General features: G+C 47.0%; 1 protein-coding gene across 1 annotated transcript in view; it reads left to right on the top strand.

Moving 5' to 3' along the window:
* The window catches only part of SFXN5 (sideroflexin 5), a 425,012-nt gene that overhangs the window by 168,470 nt on the left and 232,821 nt on the right, over window positions 1-23,721 (top strand). The window contains exon 7 of the mRNA XM_088459744.1: window positions 9,276-9,329. Coding sequence (XP_088315870.1) covers window positions 9,276-9,329 — 54 coding nt within the window. The remainder of the gene's footprint in view (window positions 1-9,275; window positions 9,330-23,721) is intronic.

Here is a 23,721-nt window from a genome sequence, read left to right as displayed (position 1 = left end):
CGTTTGGTGTACTCAGGTCTGTATCCGGATGAAGAGTCAACAGACAAAAGTTCGACAATCTATAGGTCTACACCAGATGATCGACAGGTACAAAAGGTAGACAGGTTCAAATTGTCAGCACACCAATGGTCGAAACATGTTTTTTTTTTTTTTCCCCAACATTTTTAAGGTTTGGTTTAGGCACTAGGAGGATGGTTAGGTTTAGGCAATGTTTAGGTTTAGGCTTTTGGGGAGGGTTAGGGCTAGGCTGCCAGAAGGGACGGTTAGGTTTAGGCAATAGGGGGATGGTTTGGTTTAGACACTAGGAGGATGGTTTGGTTTAGGCACTAGGAGGATGGTTAGGTTTAGGCACTAGGAGGATGGTTTGGTTTAGGCACTAGGAGGATGGTTAGGTTTAGGCAATGTTTAGGTTTAGGCTTTTGGGGAGGGTTAGGGCTAGACTGCCAGAAGGGACGGTTAGGTTTAGGCAATAGGGGGATGGTTTAGTTTAGGCACTAGGAGGATGGTTTGGTTTAGACACTAGGAGGATGGTTTGGTTTAGGCACTAGGAGGATGGTTCGGTTTAGGCACTAGGAGGATGGTTAGGTTTAGGCAATGTTTAGGTTTAGGCTTTTGGGGAGGGTTAGGGCTAGGCTGCCAGAAGGGACGGTTAGGTTTAGGCAATAGGGGGATGGTTTGGTTTAGGCACTAGGAGGATGGTTTGGTTTAGGCACTAGGAGGATGGTTAGGTTTAGGCAATGTTTAGGTTTAGGCTTTTGGGGAGGTTTAGGGCTAGGCTGCCAGAAGGGATGGTTAGGTTTAGGCAATAGGGGGAGGGCTAGGCTTAGGCAATGGTTAGGTTTAGGCACTAGGGGGATGGTTTGGTTTAGGCACTAGGGGGATGGTTTGGTTTAGGCATTAGGGGGATGGTTTGGTTTAGGCACTAGGGGAATGGTTTGGTTTAGGCTTTTGGGGGAGGGTTAGGGCTAGGCTGCCAGAAGGGACAGTTAGGTTTAGGCAATAGGGGGATGGTTTGGTTTAGACACTAGGAGGATGGTTTGGTTTAGGCACTAGTAGGATGGTTAGGTTTAGGCACTAGGAGGATGGTTTGGTTTAGGCACTAGGAGGATGGTTTGGTTTAGGCACTAGGAGGATGGTTAGGTTTAGGCAATGTTTAGGTTTAGGCTTTTGGGCAGGGTTAGGGCTAGGCTGCCAGAAGGGACGGTTAGGTTTAGGCAATAGGGGGATGGTTTGGTTTAGACACTAGGAGGATGGTTTGGTTTAGACACTAGGAGGATGGTTTGGTTTAGGCACTAGGAGGATGGTTAGGTTTAGGCACTAGGAGGATGGTTAGGTTTAGGCACTAGGAGGATGGTTTGGTTTAGGCACTAGGAGGATGGTTAGGTTTAGGCAATGTTTAGGTTTAGGCTTTTGGGGAGGGTTAGGGCTAGGCTGCCAGAAGGGACGGTTAGGTTTAGGCAATAGGGGGATGGTTTGGTTTAGGCACTAGGAGGATGGTTAGGTTTAGGCAATGTTTAGGTTTAGGCTTTTGGGGAGGGTTAGGGCTAGGCTGCCAGAAGGGACTGTTAGGTTTAGGCAATAGGGGGAGGGCTAGGCTTAGGCAATGGTTAGGTTTAGGCACTAGGGGGATGGTTTGGTTTAGGCACTAGGGGAATGGTTTGGTTTAGGCAATGTTTAGGTTTAGGCTTTTGGGGGAGGGTTAGGGCTAGGCTGCCAGAAGGGACGGTTAGGTTTAGGCAATAGGGGGATGGTTAGGTTTAGGCTATGCTTAGGTTTAGGCACTTGGGGGAGGGTTAGGGCTAGACTGCCAGAAGGGATGGTTAGGCACTAGGGGGAGGGCTAGGCTTAGACAATGGTTTGGTTTAGGCATTAGGGGGATGGTTTGGTATGGACACTAGGGGGATGGTTTGGTTTAGACACTAGGGGGATGGTTTGGTTTAGGCACTAGGGGGATGGTTTGGTTTAGGCACTAGGGGGATGGTTTGGTTTAGGCACTAGGGGGATGGTTAGGTTTAGGCAATGTTTAGGTTTAGGCTCTTGGGGGAAGGTTAGGGCTAGGCTGCCAGAATCGACGGTTAGGTTTAGGCACTAGGGGGATGGTTAGGTTTAGGCACTAGGGGGATGGTTAGGTTTAGGCAATGGTTAGGTTTAGGCACTTTGGGGATGGTTAGGTTTAGGCACTAGGGGGGTGGTTAGGTTTAGGCACTTGGAGGGCTAGACTGCCAGAAGAGACGGTTAGGTTTAGGCACTAGGGGGAGGGCTAGGCATAGGCAATGGTATGGTTTAGGCACTAGGGGAATGGTTAGGTTTAGGCAATGGTTAGGTTTAGGCACTTGGGGGTGGGTTAGGTCTAGGCTGCCGGAGGGGACGGTTAGGTCTAGACACTAGGGTGAGGGCTAGGCTTAGATAATGGTTAGGTTTAGGCACTTGGGGAATGGTTAGGTTTAGGCAATGGTTAGGTTTAGGCACTTGGGGGTGGGTTAGCGCTAGGCTGCCGGAGGGGACGGTTAGGTTTAGGCACTTGGGGGAGGGTTAGGGCTAGGCTGCTGGAGAGGTCGATTAGGTTTAGGCACTTGGGGGAGGGGGAGGGTTAGGCACCAGGGAAGAGGTTTAGGTTTAGGCACTTGGGGAGAGTTAGGGCTAGGCTGCCAGAAGGGACGGTTAGGTTTAGGCACTAGGGGGAGGGCTAGGCAATGGTTAGGTTTAGGCACTTGGGGGAGGGTTAGGGCTAGGCTGCCGGAGGGGACAGTTAGGTTTAGGCACTTGGGGTGGGTTAGGGCTAGGCTGCCAGAGGGAACGGTTAGGTTTAGGCTCTTGGGGGAGGGCTAGGCTTAGGCAATGGTTAGGTTTAGGCACTTGGGGGTGGGTTAGGGCTAGGCTGCCAGAGGGGATGGTTAGGTTTAGGCACTTGGGGGAGGGGGAGGGTTAGGCACCAGGGAAGAGGTTTGGTTTAGGCACTTGGGGGTGGGTTAGGGCTAGGCTGCCGGAGGGGACAGTTAGGTTTAGGCACTTGGGGGAGGGTTAGGGCTAGGCTGCTGGATGGGACTGTTAGGTTTAGGCACTTGGGGGAGGGTTAGGGCTAGGTTGCCGGAGGGGATGGTTAGGGCTAGGCTTAGGCAATGGTTAGGTTTAGGCACTAGGGGAATGGTTAGGTTTAGTCACTTTTGGGAGGGTTAGGGCTAGGCTGCTGGAGGGGAGCGATGTGCCCTGGTGAGCGCACTAATAATCTGAGCGATGTGCCCTGGTGAGCGCACTAATAATCTGAGCGATGTGCCCTCGTGAGCGCACTAATAATCTGAGCGATGTGCCCTGGTGAGCGCACTAATAATCTGAGCGATGTGCCCTGGTGAGCGCACTAATAATCTGAGCGATGTGCCCTGGTGAGCGCACTAATAATCTGAGCGATGTGCCCTGGTGAGCGCACTAATAATCTGAGCGATGTGCCCTCGTGAGCGCACTAATAATCTGAGCGATGTGCACTGGTGGGGGTTAGGGCTAGGCTGCTGGAGGGGTCGGTTAGGTTTAGGCACTTGGGGGAGGGGGAGGGTTAGGCACCAGGGAAGAGGTTTAGGTTTAGGCACTTGGGGAGAGTTAGGGCTAGGCTGCCGGAGGGAACAGTTAGGTTTAGGCACTTGGGGTGGGTTAGGGCTAGGCTGCCAGAGGGGACGGCTAGGTTTAGGCTCTTGGGGGAGGGCTAGGCTTAGGCAATGGTTAGGTTTAGGCACTAGGGGAATGGTTAGGTTTAGGCACTTCGGGGTGGGTTAGGGCTAGGCTGCCAGAGGGGGATGGTTAGGTTTAGGCACTCGGGGGAGGGTTGAGGGTTAGGCACCAGGGAAGAGGTTTGGTTTAGGCACTTGGGGGAGGGTTAGGGCTAGGCTGCTGGAGGGGTCGGTTAGGTTTAGGCACTTGGGGGAGGGTTCGGGCTAGACTTAGGCAATGGTTAGGTTTAGGCACTAGGGGAATGGTTAGGTTTAGGCACTTGGGGGAGGGTTAGGGCTAGGCTGCTGGAGGGGAGCGATGTGCCCTGGTGAGCGCACTAATAATCTGAGCGATGTGCCCTGGTGAGCGCACTAATAATCTGAGCGATGTGCCCTGGTGAGCGCACTAATAATCTGAGCGATGTGCCCTCGTGAGCGCACTAATAATCTGAGCGATGTGCCCTGGTGAGCGCACTAATAATCTGAGCGATGTGCCCTGGTGAGCGCACTAATAATCTGAGCGATGTGCCCTGGTGAGCGCACTAATAATCTAAGTGGTGTGCCCTGGTGAGCGCAGGGTGATATGCGAGGAGCAGGCGTGGACAGGAGAAAGCTATTAGTGAAGGTGTGTGTGTGAGTCGCACTATTTACCCTCCATTCTGACAAATGGCGCTGACACTTGGGAGTCATCTCGGTGGGTCCTCATTTCCTGAGGGTCTCTGGGACAGCTTTATGGCTGCTGTAGACAAGTAGCCTCATTAATTTGCAGGCTTCCTTTTGAGCTGTGTTGGGTCAGGGGAAAGGACATTCCAGGAGCACATGAAATGAGCATCATTTAGCTGTAAACACAGAATTGCCCCCCAGACTTCTCCCTGTAGTACTGGGATGCCTTGCATTGGGAATACAGCTGTCTGCCTCCCAGGCACAAACTGACCTCCTTTAACCAGTCAGCCCATCACTCTTCTGCAAGATAATGTTTTCACATCTCTCACTTCAATTGCTTCTCATTTTCAAAGGGTGTCGAAGATTCAAGACCACTTAATAACATAACTTGGGGCTGAAAGAAAAATTGCTCTTTGTCACATAACCTCGTCTCTAATGAGGACAATTTTTTTTTCCTAAGTATGATGTATTTAAAGGGTAATTCCACCCTCAGACAAGCGGCTCCCAACATCCATATTTACCAATACAACATGGGACCGGTGAGCCTCAGCTCAGAAGACACAGCGACGCGTGTTATGCAGCCTAAAGACGGTCTGGCCAACGTCCAACTACATTATGTGTTACCTTCTCTACAGGCGTTAGCTTTCAGGATTATAACATTAGCGGATGCCCCCCCCCGTGCCGCAGGCAGTTTCCTGATTTATACTATTTAGTGCTTCAGCAATGCTTCTAAAGCTGCAGAGTATAATGGGAGTTGTAGTTACAGTGGGAGTGGCAGTTGTACGCCCGGCTGCCTTTCTCCCACCATGTGGGTATCTCTGGGAGTCGCTGTAAAAAAATAAATAAGAATAAAAACACATTACCCTTATCGCAAATATTGATTGAAGTTTAAATTATCCTGAAAGTAACCATCGCCTACGCCCAGCGGAGGCAGCCATTTTGTGAGCCTAACTATTGTTCACAACGGAATGAAGACTGTCACTGAGGCAGGAAGCACAAGGTGATGTCACTGCCTCCACTTAGTGTTTCAGTGATGTCACTAATCCCTAGTGCATTCATAGGCTTCATATTGGTTCAGCCAAAAACAAAAATGGCTGATATCAATATTGTTATATTGTTTATTAAATTGATTGAAATTCCGCTTTAAGGGGGAGATGTACTAATCCTTAGAGAGATAATAAAGTACCAACCAATCAGCTCCTAGCTGTCATTTTTCAAACAGTCTGTAACATGACAGGAGCTGATTGGTTGGTACTTTATCTCTCTCCAGGGCTTAGCACATCTACCCCTAAATGACTTAACAAAACAACTCCATGCTTTGTTTACAGTTATTTAACCTGCAATTGTTTGGACAAAAGCTAACACTGTTTCTGTGTTACACCTCTAATTATACCTGTCCCAATTAAACTTTCACTACGCCTGACATGGCCACTTCAAAGAGTTCAGTAGAGGTAACCGGAGGCAGCGGAGCCCGGCTCACACGCCTGCGGGCCTAAGTGATTAGCACGCCTTAACGTACATCTATCAGGGAAGCCGTTGTGTATCAGATCTATCGTACACGCCGTTTGTTTGATGATTGTGAGATGTTTTGTGGTCTTATCACCTTGCGTCCTGTGTAGTGACCAGTAGACATTCCATTCCTGGCACCAGGGGGACGCCCTCGGGGCCCGGGTCTGTTCTGGCCCACTTCCACCTTCATAAAGAGTACAAATAGGTACACATTAGACGATGTGTTATTGACACAATGGTTGTCCCGATTTCCCCTGAACTCCTGGACAAGTGATACAGGGCCTGAATAAACATGGATGGCAATTGCAAAGCCACACGCAAGCTATAGATATATGATTTATGCACGCAGGCTATAGATATATGTTTTATGCACGCAGGCTATAGATATATGATGTATGCACACGGGCTATAGATATATGATGTATGCACACGGGCTATAGATATATGATGTATACACGCAAGCTATAGATATATGATGTATGCACGCAGGCTATAGATAGATATATGATGTATGCACGCAGGCTATAGATATATGATGTATGCACGCAGGCTATAGATATATGATGTATGCACACAGGCTACAGATATATGATTTATGCATGCAGGCTATAGATATATAATTTATGCACGCGGGCAACTTTGCAATTGCGATCCTAGCAATAATGCAAATGCAGCAGGAGGTGTATGACACCCTCTGTATGACGCACCCTGTATGACACCCTCTGTATGACGCACCCTGTATGACTCCCACTGCTGCATATGCGATCCCAGCACTACGACGGAGGTAGCAGGCTGAGATTGGTGGTCGATGCTCGCATTGGTGGACGGAGCCTCAGCTTACTCAGGCTGACCGACTTGTGAGCACAGCAGACTGCATACGTCCACACAGTCCCTGGGCTAGCCACTCCCGTAAAACGGGGTGGGCATGCCCCATTTCCGGGAAAGCCGGCCGCCCATGACCCCGCACCTCCCCTTAAATGCCTCTGCCTGTGAATCAGGCAGAGGCATTCAAGGACTTGCGTACGTCTTAGATAATCGGGAACTGCTGAATAAGGCTCATAATGCGTACACACTGTGCAATCTTCCAAACGATATAGCGTGCGTTGTTTGGTCGTTTCATCATTAACTATATAATGTGAATATGTCGCCTGGCAGAGCGTGGCCACTGCACAATGTGAACAGAATCGTTAACGAGATTGTCAGATTGAGATGCACGTAGGGGGTGACCTGAAATTGCGATGGACGATGCCACGGGAGCGCACATAGTGCGCACACACTTGACGATTTGAATGATTTATCATTCCGATCCGTTGGAATCGGGCAAATCGTTCAAAATATCGTCTAGTGCAGAGGTTCCCAAAGTCCGCCATTACAGTCCACGTTTTAGGGATATCCATGCTTGAGCACAGGTGACTTAATTAGTACCTCAATCCATTTGATTTAACCGTCTGGACTCAAGCTTGGATATCCCTAAAACGTGGACAGTAATGGCGGACTTTGGGAACCTCTGGTCTAGCTTGTGCCCATCTTAGCAATCAGGGGGGAATGCAATGTACTTTATACACCCAGCCTATTACAGTTACACAGAGGGCCTGATTCAGAGCCGGACGCTATTTGCAGCCGCTCGTTCCGAAAAAGGGGCCGGCTATTTAAATTGAGCGCTCGCTCTTTGCGGTCTGTTGACGCCTCTATGTCTGAACGAGCGAACGTAACATGCGCTCGCTATTTTGTAAAAAACGCCCCCTGGCCGCTCGCATCCTACGTAATCTCCGCTATTTATTTGATTAATCGAGTACATCGAAAGGCGTCTGAACTGCTCGCAGTGCTTGTGGTTGGATTTTCCTACCGCAATCATGCGAGCAGTTCAGGCTAAGAAACAACCAAGTGACGTGATCGATGACGCTGCTTTGTTAATTATGCACACCCTTAAAACGCCCGATTTGACCGTTTGGCACACCTGCATTCGGATCTCCACTCCCCGTTTTCAAGCACCTTCCCCTGTTACCACCCACAAACGCCTCATTCTGTCACTCAAATTATCAGGCTTTCGCTATTTTGCGAGCACACAATTTCCGACCGCAATGACTGGTTCGCGCATGCGTATTACCAGCCATACGCATGCGCAGTTGTGCGAATATCGCTCGGAACGAACGATCGGTCGCTTACGGGCGGCTCTGAATCAGACCCTGAGTTTCTAGTTGCAGCCTGTAGTAGTGTTGGGAATACAGCTTTATCACTAGTGGGTAATTCATTCAGCCAGGACATTTTATATAAAGAAAGCAGCTGTCTCTGACAGCCAAGGAAAGCTCGGGCAGGACGGGCCACCTGACTGTGATACAAAGAGTAAAAATATCCTTTCGATCTTTGTACAGTCTATGTAAATGTTATATAGATTAGGCAGCTTTCTATTGTAAAGTCTGTTATCGTCGTCACATGGTGAAGGCGAGCACGTACTGTCTAATCTGCAAAGTGTTTTCAGTGCTTGTCTGGCGTTATTATAATAAGCCGCTGGCCTGGACGAAACGCCCGATTGTCCTGCCTATCGTGTTATTTTCCATCATTCAGAACCATTGGCGGCGTGCATATAGCCATTACTGTATCCAGCGCTACGCTCCAATGCGTCGCCAGAGGGTTACGGGTAGGATCCGGGGCCGTGAACCCTTTCATTGATTTGTAGATCTTGACACTTGGAACATAGGGCCTGATTCAGAGCCGGACGCAATTAGCGCTCGCTCGTTCTGAAAAAGAGGGTGGCTATTCAAATGATCCGTTCACTCTTTGCGGTCTGTTGATGCCTCCATATCTGAACGAGCGAACAAAACTTGCGGACGTTTATTTGAAAAATACGCCCCCTGGCCGCTCGCATCCTACGTCATGTCCACTATTTATTAGATTAATCGAGTACATCGAACAGCGTATGAACTGCTCGCTAGTCTTGTGGTTGGTTTTTCCTACCACTATATTGCGAGCAGTTTTGACTATAAAACAACCAGGTGACGTGGTCAATGACGCTGCTGTTGTAATTATGCACACCCATTAAACGCCCGTTTTGACCGTTTGGCACGCCTGCGTTCGGATCTCCACTCCCCGTTTTCAAGCACCTTCCCCTGTTACAACCCACATACGCCTCCTCCTGTCACTCAAAGTAGCAGGCACTCGCTATATAGCGAACAAACGATTTTCGGCCGCACTGACTGGTTCGCGCATGCGTATTATAAACCGTAAGCATGCGCAGAAGTGCGAACATCGCTCAGAACGAGCGTACTGCCGCTTACGAGCGGCTCTGAATCAGGCCCATAATCTGTATCGTCATGCCTATGGGCAGCGTTTGGTATCCACTGTGCCTCCCTGGCACCTCGCCACCTCCTACGTGTATTACTCTGACTTCTCTCTTCTCTTCTGCAGGTTGTGGGTCTTCTGCTGCCAAATCAGACCCTGTCATCCACCGTCTTCTGGCAGGTAAGTGACCTTCCCAGGGGCAACCGCAGGCTCTATAGAGGATTCCACAAATGTAAAATAAAAATATATAAAAAATTGCTGCAATAGATAACAAAAGATTTTTTAAGTATTGTTTTATAAATATAAAACATTAAATAAAATAGAAACATAATATACAGTAATCTGTACAACAATGTGACAGCCAAATATTAATATTAACCATCTATATATAAATTCAGCTTGACCATCTTACTGAATTGATATCACATTACTCAGCGCAGTCTCCATATACAGACTCAGGAGCACACAGATATACAGGTGTCACATATCACATTACTCAGCGCAGTCTCCTATATACAGACTCAGGAGCACCCAGATATACAGGTGTCACATATCACATTACTCAGCACAGTCTCCTATATACAGACTCAGGAGCACACAGATATACAGGTGTCACATATCACATTACTCAGCGCAGTCTCCTATATACAGACTCAGGAGCACCCAGATATACAGGTGTCACATATCACATTACTCAGCACAGTCTCCTATATACAGACACAGGAGCACACAGATATACAGGTGTCACATATCACATTACTCAGCACAGTCTCCATATACAGACTCAGGAGCACACAGATATACAGGTGTCACATATCACATTACTCAGCGCAGTCTCCTATATACAGACTCAGGAGCACACAGATATACAGGTGTCACATATCACATTACTCAGCGCAGTCTCCTATATACAGGCTCAGGTGTACACAGATATACAGGTGTCACATATCACATTACTCAGCACAGTCTCCATATACAGACTCAGGAGCACACAGATATACAGGTGTCACATATCACATTACTCAGCACAGTCTCCTATATACAGACTCAGGTGTACACAGATATACAGGTGTCACATATCACATTACTCAGCACAGTCTACCATATACAGACTCAGGAGAACACAGATATACAGGTGTCACATATCACATTACTCAGCGCAGTCTCCCATATACAGACTCAGGTGTACACAGATATACAGGTGTCACATATCACATTACTCAGCACAGTCTCCATATACAGACTCAGGAGCACACAGATATACAGGTGTCACATATCACATTACTCAGCACAGTCTCCTATATACAGACTCAGGAGCACACAGATATACAGGTGTCACATATCACATTACTCAGCGCAGTCTCCTATATACAGACTCAGGAGCACACAGATATACAGGTGTCACATATCACATTACTCAGCGCAGTCTCCTATATACAGACTCAGGAGCACACAGATATACAGGTGTCACATATCACATTACTCAGCGCAGTCTCCTATATACAGGCTCAGGTGTACACAGATATACAGGTGTCACATATCACATTACTCAGCACAGTCTCCATATACAGACTCAGGAGCACACAGATATACAGGTGTCACATATCACATTACTCAGCACAGTCTCCTATATACAGACTCAGGTGTACACAGATATACAGGTGTCACATATCACATTACTCAGCACAGTCTACCATATACAGACTCAGGAGAACACAGATATACAGGTGTCACATATCACATTACTCAGCGCAGTCTCCCATATACAGACTCAGGTGTACACAGATATACAGGTGTCACATATCACATTACTCAGCACAGTCTCCATATACAGACTCAGGAGCACACAGATATACAGGTGTCACATATCACATTACTCAGCACAGTCTCCTATATACAGACTCAGGTGTACACAGATATACAGGTGTCACATATCACATTACTCAGCACAGTCTACCATATACAGACTCAGGAGAACACAGATATACAGGTGTCACATATCACATTACTCAGCGCAGTCTCCCATATACAGACTCAGGTGTACACAGATATACAGGTGTCACATATCACATTACTCAGCACAGTCTCCATATACAGACTCAGGAGCACACAGATATACAGGTGTCACATATCACATTACTCAGCACAGTCTCCTATATACAGACTCAGGTGTACACAGATATACAGGTGTCACATATCACATTACTCAGCGCAGTCTCCCATATACAGACTCAGGAGCACACAGATATACAGGTGTCACATATCACATTACTCAGCACAGTCTCCATATACAGACTCAGGAGCACACAGATATACAGGTGTCACATATCACATTACTCAGCACAGTCTCCTATATACAGACTCAGGAGCACACAGATATACAGGTGTCACATATCACATTACTCAGCGCAGTCTCCATATACAGACTCAGGAGCACACAGATATACAGGTGTCTCATATCACATTACTCAGCGCAGTCTCCTATATACAGAGTCAGGAGCACACAGATATACAGGTGTCACATATCACATTACTCAGCGCAGTCTCCCATATACAGACTCAGGAGCACACAGATATACAGGTGTCACATATCACATTACTCAGCGCAGTCTCCCATATACAGACTCAGGAGCACACAGATATACAGGTGTCACATATCACATTACTCAGCACAGTCTCCCATATACAGACTCAGGAGAACACAGATATACAGGTGTCACATATCACATTACTCAGCGCAGTCTCCCATATACAGACTCAGGTGTACACAGATATACAGGTGTCACATATCACATTACTCAGCACAGTCTCCATATACAGACTCAGGAGCACACAGATATACAGGTGTCACATATCACATTACTCAGCACAGTCTCCTATATACAGACTCAGGTGTACACAGATATACAGGTGTCACATATCACATTACTCAGCACAGTCTACCATATACAGACTCAGGAGAACACAGATATACAGGTGTCACATATCACATTACTCAGCGCAGTCTCCCATATACAGACTCAGGTGTACACAGATATACAGGTGTCACATATCACATTACTCAGCACAGTCTCCATATACAGACTCAGGAGCACCCAGATATACAGGTGTCACATATCACATTACTCAGCACAGTCTCCTATATACAGACTCAGGAGCACACAGATATACAGGTGTCACATATCACATTACTCAGCGCAGTCTCCTATATACAGACTCAGGAGCACCCAGATATACAGGTGTCACATATCACATTACTCAGCACAGTCTCCTATATACAGACACAGGAGCACACAGATATACAGGTGTCACATATCACATTACTCAGCACAGTCTCCATATACAGACTCAGGAGCACACAGATATACAGGTGTCACATATCACATTACTCAGCGCAGTCTCCTATATACAGACTCAGGAGCACACAGATATACAGGTGTCACATATCACATTACTCAGCGCAGTCTCCTATATACAGGCTCAGGTGTACACAGATATACAGGTGTCACATATCACATTACTCAGCACAGTCTCCATATACAGACTCAGGAGCACACAGATATACAGGTGTCACATATCACATTACTCAGCACAGTCTCCTATATACAGACTCAGGTGTACACAGATATACAGGTGTCACATATCACATTACTCAGCACAGTCTACCATATACAGACTCAGGAGAACACAGATATACAGGTGTCACATATCACATTACTCAGCGCAGTCTCCCATATACAGACTCAGGTGTACACAGATATACAGGTGTCACATATCACATTACTCAGCACAGTCTCCATATACAGACTCAGGAGCACACAGATATACAGGTGTCACATATCACATTACTCAGCACAGTCTCCTATATACAGACTCAGGAGCACACAGATATACAGGTGTCACATATCACATTACTCAGCGCAGTCTCCTATATACAGACTCAGGAGCACACAGATATACAGGTGTCACATATCACATTACTCAGCGCAGTCTCCTATATACAGACTCAGGAGCACACAGATATACAGGTGTCACATATCACATTACTCAGCGCAGTCTCCTATATACAGGCTCAGGTGTACACAGATATACAGGTGTCACATATCACATTACTCAGCACAGTCTCCATATACAGACTCAGGAGCACACAGATATACAGGTGTCACATATCACATTACTCAGCACAGTCTCCTATATACAGACTCAGGTGTACACAGATATACAGGTGTCACATATCACATTACTCAGCACAGTCTACCATATACAGACTCAGGAGAACACAGATATACAGGTGTCACATATCACATTACTCAGCGCAGTCTCCCATATACAGACTCAGGTGTACACAGATATACAGGTGTCACATATCACATTACTCAGCACAGTCTCCATATACAGACTCAGGAGCACACAGATATACAGGTGTCACATATCACATTACTCAGCACAGTCTCCTATATACAGACTCAGGTGTACACAGATATACAGGTGTCACATATCACATTACTCAGCACAGTCTACCATATACAGACTCAGGAGAACACAGATATACAGGTGTCACATATCACATTACTCAGCGCAGTCTCCCATATACAGACTCAGGTGTACACAGATATACAGGTGTCACATATCACATTACTCAGCACAGTCTCCATATACAGACTCAGGAGCACACAGATATACAGGTGTCACATATCACATTACTCAGCACAGTCTCCTATATACAGACTCAGGTGTACACAGATATACAGGTGTCACATATCACATTACTCAGCGCAGTCTCCCATATACAGACTCAGGAGCACACAGATATACAGGTGTCACATATCACATTACTCAGCACAGTCTCCATATACAGACTCAGGAGCACACAGATATACAGGTGTCACATATCACATTACTCAGCACAGTCTCCTATATACAGACTCAGGAGCACACAGATATACAGGTGTCACATATCACATTACTCAGCGCAGTCTCCATATACAGACTCAGGAGCACACAGATATACAGGTGTCTCATATCACATTACTCAGCGCAGTCTCCTATATACAGAGTCAGGAGCACACAGATATACAGGTGTCACATATCACATTACTCAGCGCAGTCTCCCATATACAGACTCAGGAGCACACAGATATACAGGTGTCACATATCACATTACTCAGCGCAGTCTCCCATATACAGACTCAGGAGCACACAGATATACAGGTGTCACATATCACATTACTCAGCACAGTCTCCCATATACAGACTCAGGAGAACACAGATATACAGGTGTCACATATCACATTACTCAGCGCAGTCTCCCATATACAGACTCAGGTGTACACAGATATACAGGTGTCACATATCACATTACTCAGCACAGTCTCCATATACAGACTCAGGAGCACACAGATATACAGGTGTCACATATCACATTACTCAGCACAGTCTCCTATATACAGACTCAGGTGTACACAGATATACAGGTGTCACATATCACATTACTCAGCACAGTCTACCATATACAGACTCAGGAGAACACAGATATACAGGTGTCACATATCACATTACTCAGCGCAGTCTCCCATATACAGACTCAGGTGTACACAGATATACAGGTGTCACATATCACATTACTCAGCACAGTCTCCATATACAGACTCAGGAGCACACAGATATACAGGTGTCACATATCACATTACTCAGCACAGTCTCCTATATACAGACTCAGGTGTACACAGATATACAGGTGTCACATATCACATTACTCAGCGCAGTCTCCCATATACAGACTCAGGAGCACACAGATATACAGGTGTCACATATCACATTACTCAGCACAGTCTCCATATACAGACTCAGGAGCACACAGATATACAGGTGTCACATATCACATTACTCAGCACAGTCTCCTATATACAGACTCAGGAGCACACAGATATACAGGTGTCACATATCACATTACTCAGCGCAGTCTCCATATACAGACTCAGGAGCACACAGATATACAGGTGTCTCATATCACATTACTCAGCGCAGTCTCCTATATACAGAGTCAGGAGCACACAGATATACAGGTGTCACATATCACATTACTCAGCGCAGTCTCCCATATACAGACTCAGGAGCACACAGATATACAGGTGTCACATATCACATTACTCAGCGCAGTCTCCCATATACAGACTCAGGAGCACACAGATATACAGGTGTCACATATCACATTACTCAGCACAGTCTCCATATACAGACTCAGGAGCACACAGATATACAGGTGTCACATATCACATTACTCAGCGCAGTCTCCCATATACAGACTCAGGTGTACACAGATATACAGGTGTCACATATCACATTACTCAGCACAGTCTCCATATACAGACTCAGGAGCACACAGATATACAGGTGTCACATATCACATTACTCAGCACAGTCTCCTATATACAGACTCAGGTGTACACAGATATACAGGTGTCACATATCACATTACTCAGCGCAGTCTCCCATATACAGACTCAGGAGCACACAGATATACAGGTGTCACATATCACATTACTCAGCACAGTCTCCATATACAGACTCAGGAGCACACAGATATACAGGTGTCACATATCACATTACTCAGCACAGTCTCCTATATACAGACTCAGGAGCACACAGATATACAGGTGTCACATATCACATTACTCAGCGCAGTCTCCATATACAGACTCAGGAGCACACAGATATACAGGTGTCTCATATCACATTACTCAGCGCAGTCTCCTATATACAGAGTCAGGAGCACACAGATATACAGGTGTCACATATCACATTACTCAGCGCAGTCTCCCATATACAGACTCAGGAGCACACAGATATACAGGTGTCACATATCACATTACTCAGCGCAGTCTCCCATATACAGACTCAGGAGCACACAGATATACAGGTGTCACATATCACATTACTCAGCACAGTCTCCATATACAGACTCAGGAGCACACAGATATACAGGTGTCACATATCACATTACTCAGCGCAGTCTCCCATATACAGACTCAGGAGCACACAGATATACAGGTGTCACATATCACATTACTCAGCGCAGTCTCCCATATACAGACTCAGGAGCACACAGATATACAGGTGTCACATATCACATTACTCAGCACAGTCTCCCATATACAGACTCAGGAGCACACAGATATACAGGTGTCACATATCACATTACTCAGCGCAGTCTCCATATACAGACTCAGGAGCACACAGATATACAGGTGTCACATATCACATTACTCAGCACAGTCTCCCATATACAGATTCAGGAGCACACAGATATACAGGTGTCACATATCACATTACTCAGCACAGTCTCCCATATACAGATTCAGGAGCACACAGATATACAGGTGTCACATATCACATTACTCAGCGCAGTCTCCCATATACAGACTCAGGAGCACACAGATATACAGGTGTCACATATCCCATTACTCAGCGCAGTCTCCATATACAGACTCAGGAGCACACAGATATACAGGTGTTACATATCACATTACTCAGCACAGTTTCCCATATACAGATTCAGGAGCACACAGATATACAGGTGTCACATATCACATTACTCAGCGCAGTCTCCCATATACAGACTCAGGAGCACACAGATATACAGGTGTCACATATCATATTACTCAGCACAGTCTCCATATACAGACTTAGGAGCACACAGATATACAGGTGTCACATATTACTCAGCGCAGTCTCCCATATACAGACTCAAGAGCACACAGATATACAGGTGTCACATATCACATTACTCAGCGCAGTCTCCCATATACAGACTCAGGAGCACACAGATATACAGGTGTCACATATCACATTACTCAGCGTAGTCTCCATATACAGACTCAGGAGCACACAGATATACTGGTGTCACATATCCCATTACTCAGCGCAGTCTCCCATATACAGACTCAGGAGCACACAGATATACAGGTGTCACATATCACATTACTCAGCGCAGTCTCCATATACAGACTCAGGAGCACACAGATATACAGGTGTGACATATCACATTACTCAGCACAGTCTCCCATATACAGCCTCAGGAGCACACAGATATACAGGTGTCACATATCACATTACTCAGCGCAGTCTCCTGTATACAGACTCAGGAGCACACAGATATACAGGTGTCACATATCACATTACTCAGCGCAGTCTCCCATATACAGACTCAGGAGCACACAGATATACAGGTGTCACATATCACATTACTCAGCGCAGTCTCCTATATACAGACTCAGGAGAACACAGATATACATGTGTCACATATCACATTACTCAGCGCAGTCTCCCATATACAGACTCAGGAGCACACAGATATACAGGTGTCACATATCACATTACTCAGCGCAGTCTCCTATATACAGTCTCAGGAGCACACAGATATACAGGTGTCACATATCACATTACTCAGCGCAGTCTCCTATATACAGACTCAGGAGCACACAGATATACAGGTGTCACATATCACATTACTCAGCGCAGTCTCCTATATACAGACTCAGGAGCACACAGATATACAGGTGTCACATATCACATTACTCAGCGCAGTCTCCCATATACAGACTCAGGAGCACACACATATACAGGTGTCACATATCACATCACACAGCGCAGTCTCCTATATACAGACTCAGGAGCACACACATATACAGGTGTCACATATCACATTACTCAGCGCACTCTCCTATATACAGACTCAGGAGCACACATATATACAGGTGTCACATATCACATCACACAGCCAGTCTCCCATATACAGACTCAGGAGCACACATATATACAGGTGTCACATATCACATCACACAGCGCAGTCTCCCATATACAGACTTAGGAGCACACAGATATACAGGTGTCACATATCACATCACTCAGCACAGTCTCCCATATACAGACTCAGGAGCACACAGATATACAGGTGTCACATATCACATCACTCAGCGCAGTCTCCCATATACAGACTCAGGAGCACACATATATATAGGTGTCACATATCACCTTACTCAGCACAGTCTCTCAAGGCTCAGGAGCACACAGATATACAAGTGTCACATATCACAATACTCAGCACAGTCTCCCATATACAAACTCAGGAGCACACAGATATACAGGTGTCACATATCACATTACTCAGCGCAGTCTCCATATACAAACTCAGGAGCACACAGATATACAGGTGTCACATATCACATTACTCAGCGCAGTCTCCTATATACAGACTCAGGAGCACACAGATATACAGGTGTCACATATCACATTACTCAGCGCAGTCTCCTATATACAGACTCAGGAGCACACAGATATACAGGTGTCACATATCACATTACTCAGCACAGTCTCCCATATACAGACTCAGGAGCACACAGATATACAGGTGTCACATATCACATTACTCAGCGCAGTCTCCCATATACAGGCTCAGGAGCACACAGATATACAGGTGTCACATATCACATTACTCAGTGCAGTCTCCCATATACAGGCTCAGGAGCACACAGATATACAGGTGTCACATATCACATTACTCAGCACAGTCTCCCATATACAGACTCGGGAGCAGACAGATATACAGGTGTCACATATCACATTACTCAGCACAGTCTCCCATATACAGACTCAGGAGCAGACAGATATACAGGTGTCACATATCACATTACTCAGCGCAGTCTCCTATATACAGACTCAGGAGCACACAGATATACAGGTGTCGTATATCACATTACTCAGCGCTGTCTCCTATATACAGACTCAGGAGCACACAGACATACAGGTGTCACATATCACATTACTCAGCGCAGTCTCCCATATACAGACTCAGGAGCACACAGATATACAGGTGTCACATATCACATTACTCAGCACAGTCTCCCATATACAGATTCAGGAGCACACAGATATACCGGTGTCACATATCACATTACTCAGCGCAGTCTCCATATACAGACTCAGGAGCACACAGATATACAGATGTCACATATCACATTACTCAGCACAGTCTCTCATATATAGACTCAGGAGCACACAGATATACAGGTGTCACATATCACATTACTCAGCACAGTCTCCCATATACAGACTCAGGAGCACACAGATATACAAGTGTCACATATCACATTACTCAGCACAGTCTCCCATATACAGACTCAGGAGCACACAGATATACAGCTGTCACATATTACATTACTCAGCGCAGTCTCCTATATACAGACTCAGGAGCACAGATATACAGGTGTCACATATCACATCACTCAGCGCAGTCTCCCATATACAGACTCAGGAGCACACAGATATACAGGTGTCACATATCACATTACTCAGCGCAGTCTCCTATATACAGACTCAGGAGCACACAGATATACAGGTGTCACATATCACATTACTCAGCACAGTCTCCATATACAGACTCAGGAGCACACAGATATACAGGTGTCACATATCACATTACTCAGCACAGTCTCCCATATACAGACTCAGGAGCACACAGATATACAGGTGTCACATATCACATTACTCAGCGCAGTCTCCCATATACAGACTCAGGAGCACACAGATATACAGGTGTCACATATCACATTACTCAGCGCAGTCTCCCATATACAGACTCAGGAGCACACAGATATACAGGTGTCACATATCGCATTACTCAGCGCAGTCTCCCATATACAGACTCAGGAACACACAGATGTACAGGTGTCACATATCACATTACACAGCACAGTCTCCATATACAGGCTCAGGAGCACACAGATATACAGGTGTCACATATCACATTACTCAGCACAGTCTCCTATATACAGACTCAGGAGCACACAGATATACAGGTGTCACATATCACATTACTCAGCGCAGTCTCCCATATACAGACTCAGGAGCACACAGATATACAGGTGTCACATATCACATTACTCAGCGCAGTCTCCCATATACAGACTCAGGAGCACACAGATATACAGGTGTCACATAAAATGAATCTGCGCAGTCTCCTGGTGTGTTAGTAATTGTATAATTTTGCCCCAGAAACACAATGATCGATTAAAATCAGCCTTTAGTAAATAGATACCCCTTTGTGTCCTCCTGCTACCTGGATGGGTGGTATATCTAGCTTAGCTGTGCTGATGACAAATATAATATTTAACCATGTAATGTCTTGGACATGATCTTTTATTAGTCTTCTCCAACAGCCGACTGGTGATTATTTTATAAGTTCCTCATCTCCTCAAGTATACCCTCATAGCATAAATCATGCCTAAATTGGCCCAAATCCCCCCCCTTGTTATTGTGGGGGGCGCAATGCGAACCTCAGCACTCCTCCTATCCGGCAGCTGGAATCGGTATGATTTATGTGTCCGGCGGTTGGAATCCCAATCGTCCCTAAGGTAATTATCGACTAACCTAATTCCCTCCCCTAACCCTCTCTTAGGGGTGCCTAACCCTAACCTTCTGCCCTGTGCCTAGCCTTAACCCCTCCTCTAAGTGCCTAAAGCTAACCGCCCCTTCCCCGCCGTCTAACCTTAAGTCCCCCCCATTGGTGCCTAACCCTAACCTCCGTCCCCCTAGCCTCCTGGGGGGATGCCTAACCCTAAGTCCTCCCTGGGAGCCCTAAACCTAACCCTCCCCCCTCCTGCGGCTTTCCACGCTCAGTGCCCGGCGTCCCTTCAATCGGGATGCTGGGCGCCGGTCTCCCGGCATTGGTAAAATGACAGGCGTCTGGATTTAGACCCCTGTCATATAACTGTCACCGGGATAATGCAGTCGGAATGCCGGCTGTCGGGATTAGGTCCGCCGGCTTCCCGACTGCATACCCGGCAGCGGTATTGGTGGAGCAAGCTCGCACGTTTCCTCAGGACCTTTCCAGAAGGGAACACTGCGCCTGATTCAGAGATAAACGCAACTGCATTTTGCACGCAGATCGAGCGATCGTTTGCCATTGCGCATGTGTATACATCGCAGTGCGTTCACGCAGACCACGGAGGCCCATTGCAGATTGATTGCCAAGAAGTGACCATTTGGGGGTGGAGAGAGGGGGTGGTTAGCGAAACAAAGGCGTGGCTGACCGTTAGAACGCCATTACGTGGGCGTGCATAAATTACCCACTACAATTACATACGTATGCGTGGCAGAAGAGCTCCCTGACCTGCCGCAATGGTAAAATGGCCGCCGATGTGCTTCGATGGTACCGATGTTTATGTAGGTATGCGTAGTTGTACGCAGGTGGGAAGGCAGCAGTGGGCGTCTTCATGCTCAGGCGATCTTTGCTGACATTAGGCTATGGAGACGCAGTTGTGGTCTCATTAGCGTACATCTCTGAATCATGCCCACCGTGCGCACTGGAAACCACCACCTGTGGAGTTTCCAGCTCTCGCGGAGTCTCTCGTGTATAATATCTCCTTTCATATATTGGCTGTGACACTGCAAAGACTACCAGAGCATGCTGGGACTTGTAGTTTCATAAACGCTATATTGTGACATATTGGCTACAACACACATGTGAGTGCGGGGTGGGGAAGGGGTGCACAAAGCACCAGTCTGCCTTAGTGACTTGCTGTGGGTGGTTATGGTAGGGGCAGCACCTACGTGTGTCTGGGAACCACAAGCTGCAGCCTCACAGAGGCCAGAGGTAGCTCTCAGTGGTCCTGGCTGCAGGAGCCGGGCAATAAACACACGTATCTGTAAAATGACACAGCTGATATATAGAGGAGAGGAAAGGCCCCTCTCTGTCCCCACGTCTCTAATCTGACCTTCCGTAGATGGGTGCAGCCAGTGGTACCTGGGGATGCAGGCGATCGGCAGCCGGTGGTACCTGGGGATGCAGGCGATCGGCAGCCGGTGGTACCTGGGGATGTAGGCGATCGGCAGCCGGTGGTACGTTGGTATGTAGGTGATCGACAGCCGGTGGTACGTTGGTATGTAGGTGATCGACAGCCGGTGGTACCTGGGGATGCACGCGATCGACAGCCGGTGGTACCTGGGGATGTAGGCGATCGGCAGCCGGTGGTACCTGGGGATGTAGGCGATCGGCAGCCGGTGGTACCTGGGGATGCAGGCGATCGGCAGCCGGTGGTACCTGGGGATGCAGGCGATCGGCAGCCGGTGGTACCTGGGGATGCAGGCGATCGGCAGCACGTATGGAGACGCTCAGGCTGATAGAAATGTCTCGCTAGGTCCCTGAGGCAGTCTGTAACGCTAGTTCTCTACGTTCTGTCTCGTACTTTGCCAGAGTTTTATGACAGAGACACTTATAGTAGGATAAATAAAGGGGAGCCCTCCTAAGCATCATGGTATCTGCATCACTTACTGTCTGCTGTTATTACACGTAGAGCATGGGCTGCAGCACGGCACAGGCCATAGTACATATAGACATGTCTGCTCCTGAATGTGTGCAATGGAGCAGGAACATTACATGCTATGCTACTGGTTAGATTTAATTCTATCTCTGGACCTGATTAAGACACGCTCGTTAGGGAGCGTTCACTCGTAGCTGCCGATGGTTCGCACTGTGCGTATGCATCGCAGTGCGCGAACTAGCCGAGCGATCGGGAAGCATACGCTCACCGGGCATAGACAGCACAGCTGAATGAGTGACAGGAGAGGCCGTGTGTAGGTGGTAACAGGGGCTGGCCACTAGAAACGGGGGGAGTGTAGGTGTGAACCCAGGCGTGTCTGAGCGTCTTAACCCCGTTTCAGAGGCGTGCATAATTAACAGGCAGCGTCATAGTACACGTCACCTGGCTGTATTTTACACTGAAGTGCTCGCAGTGCTTGCGGCAGGGTATAGTCAACCTCAAGCGCTGCGTCCGCTTCCATTGGTACCCGAAGTGGGCGTCTTAAGACAGGCTGGTGAACGTCTGTATACACAAAGTGATCGCACGCCAAGACATAGTGGGCGTGCTTACGCCTTGCCGCGTGATCGCCTGCCTTGCTGGGTGTGTGCCGAAATTTCATACGCTGAAAACGAGCGTACGCATCTAGCGAGCAGGTCTGAATAAAGCCCTTTAAGGTTTAAGCCCATTGGGAGTGGGGTCGGGTGGGGAGTGTTATTTAATTTTCAATAGAGATCACTCAGTAACACTGCAACTTCGGTTCACAATAATCAATGCTTATTTGTAAGCCCTGAACCACAGCAACCAATCACCAATTAGCAATGAACCCCAGCAACCAATCAGTCATTAGCACTCAACCACAGCAATTAGCTATTACCTGTCTAGTGTACGTTTGACATTGTAAGCAAATGTTTGATTGGTTTCTATGGTGTTAAATGTAATGCTAGTTAATCAACCCCTCGTATCCTCTGCCCTCACATGCCCGATCTGGAATGTGCAATTTCTGCCCCACAAATTGTTTAGTGCCCATATTTTATGGTATTCAGACATAAAGGGCATCCTATATAATAATGCCGGCATACAGTGCATTGCTCACTGGTTGTGATATAACCAGCTTATGTTCTACTGGAATAACAGATTTGCCTGTCTCCAAGCAGAGCGATCGCAGCTGGCCGCCTGCTTAATTTGCAATTATTGGTTCCTTTTAGTGGTTGTTT

The sequence above is a fragment of the Taudactylus pleione genome, unplaced genomic scaffold (assembly GCF_031769625.1).
Source record: "Taudactylus pleione unplaced genomic scaffold, aTauple2 ptg000930l, whole genome shotgun sequence".
Lineage (NCBI taxonomy): Eukaryota > Metazoa > Chordata > Amphibia > Anura > Myobatrachidae > Taudactylus > Taudactylus pleione.
Note: the sequence above shows the minus strand (reverse complement) of the source record. Positions and strands in the feature narration are given on the sequence as shown.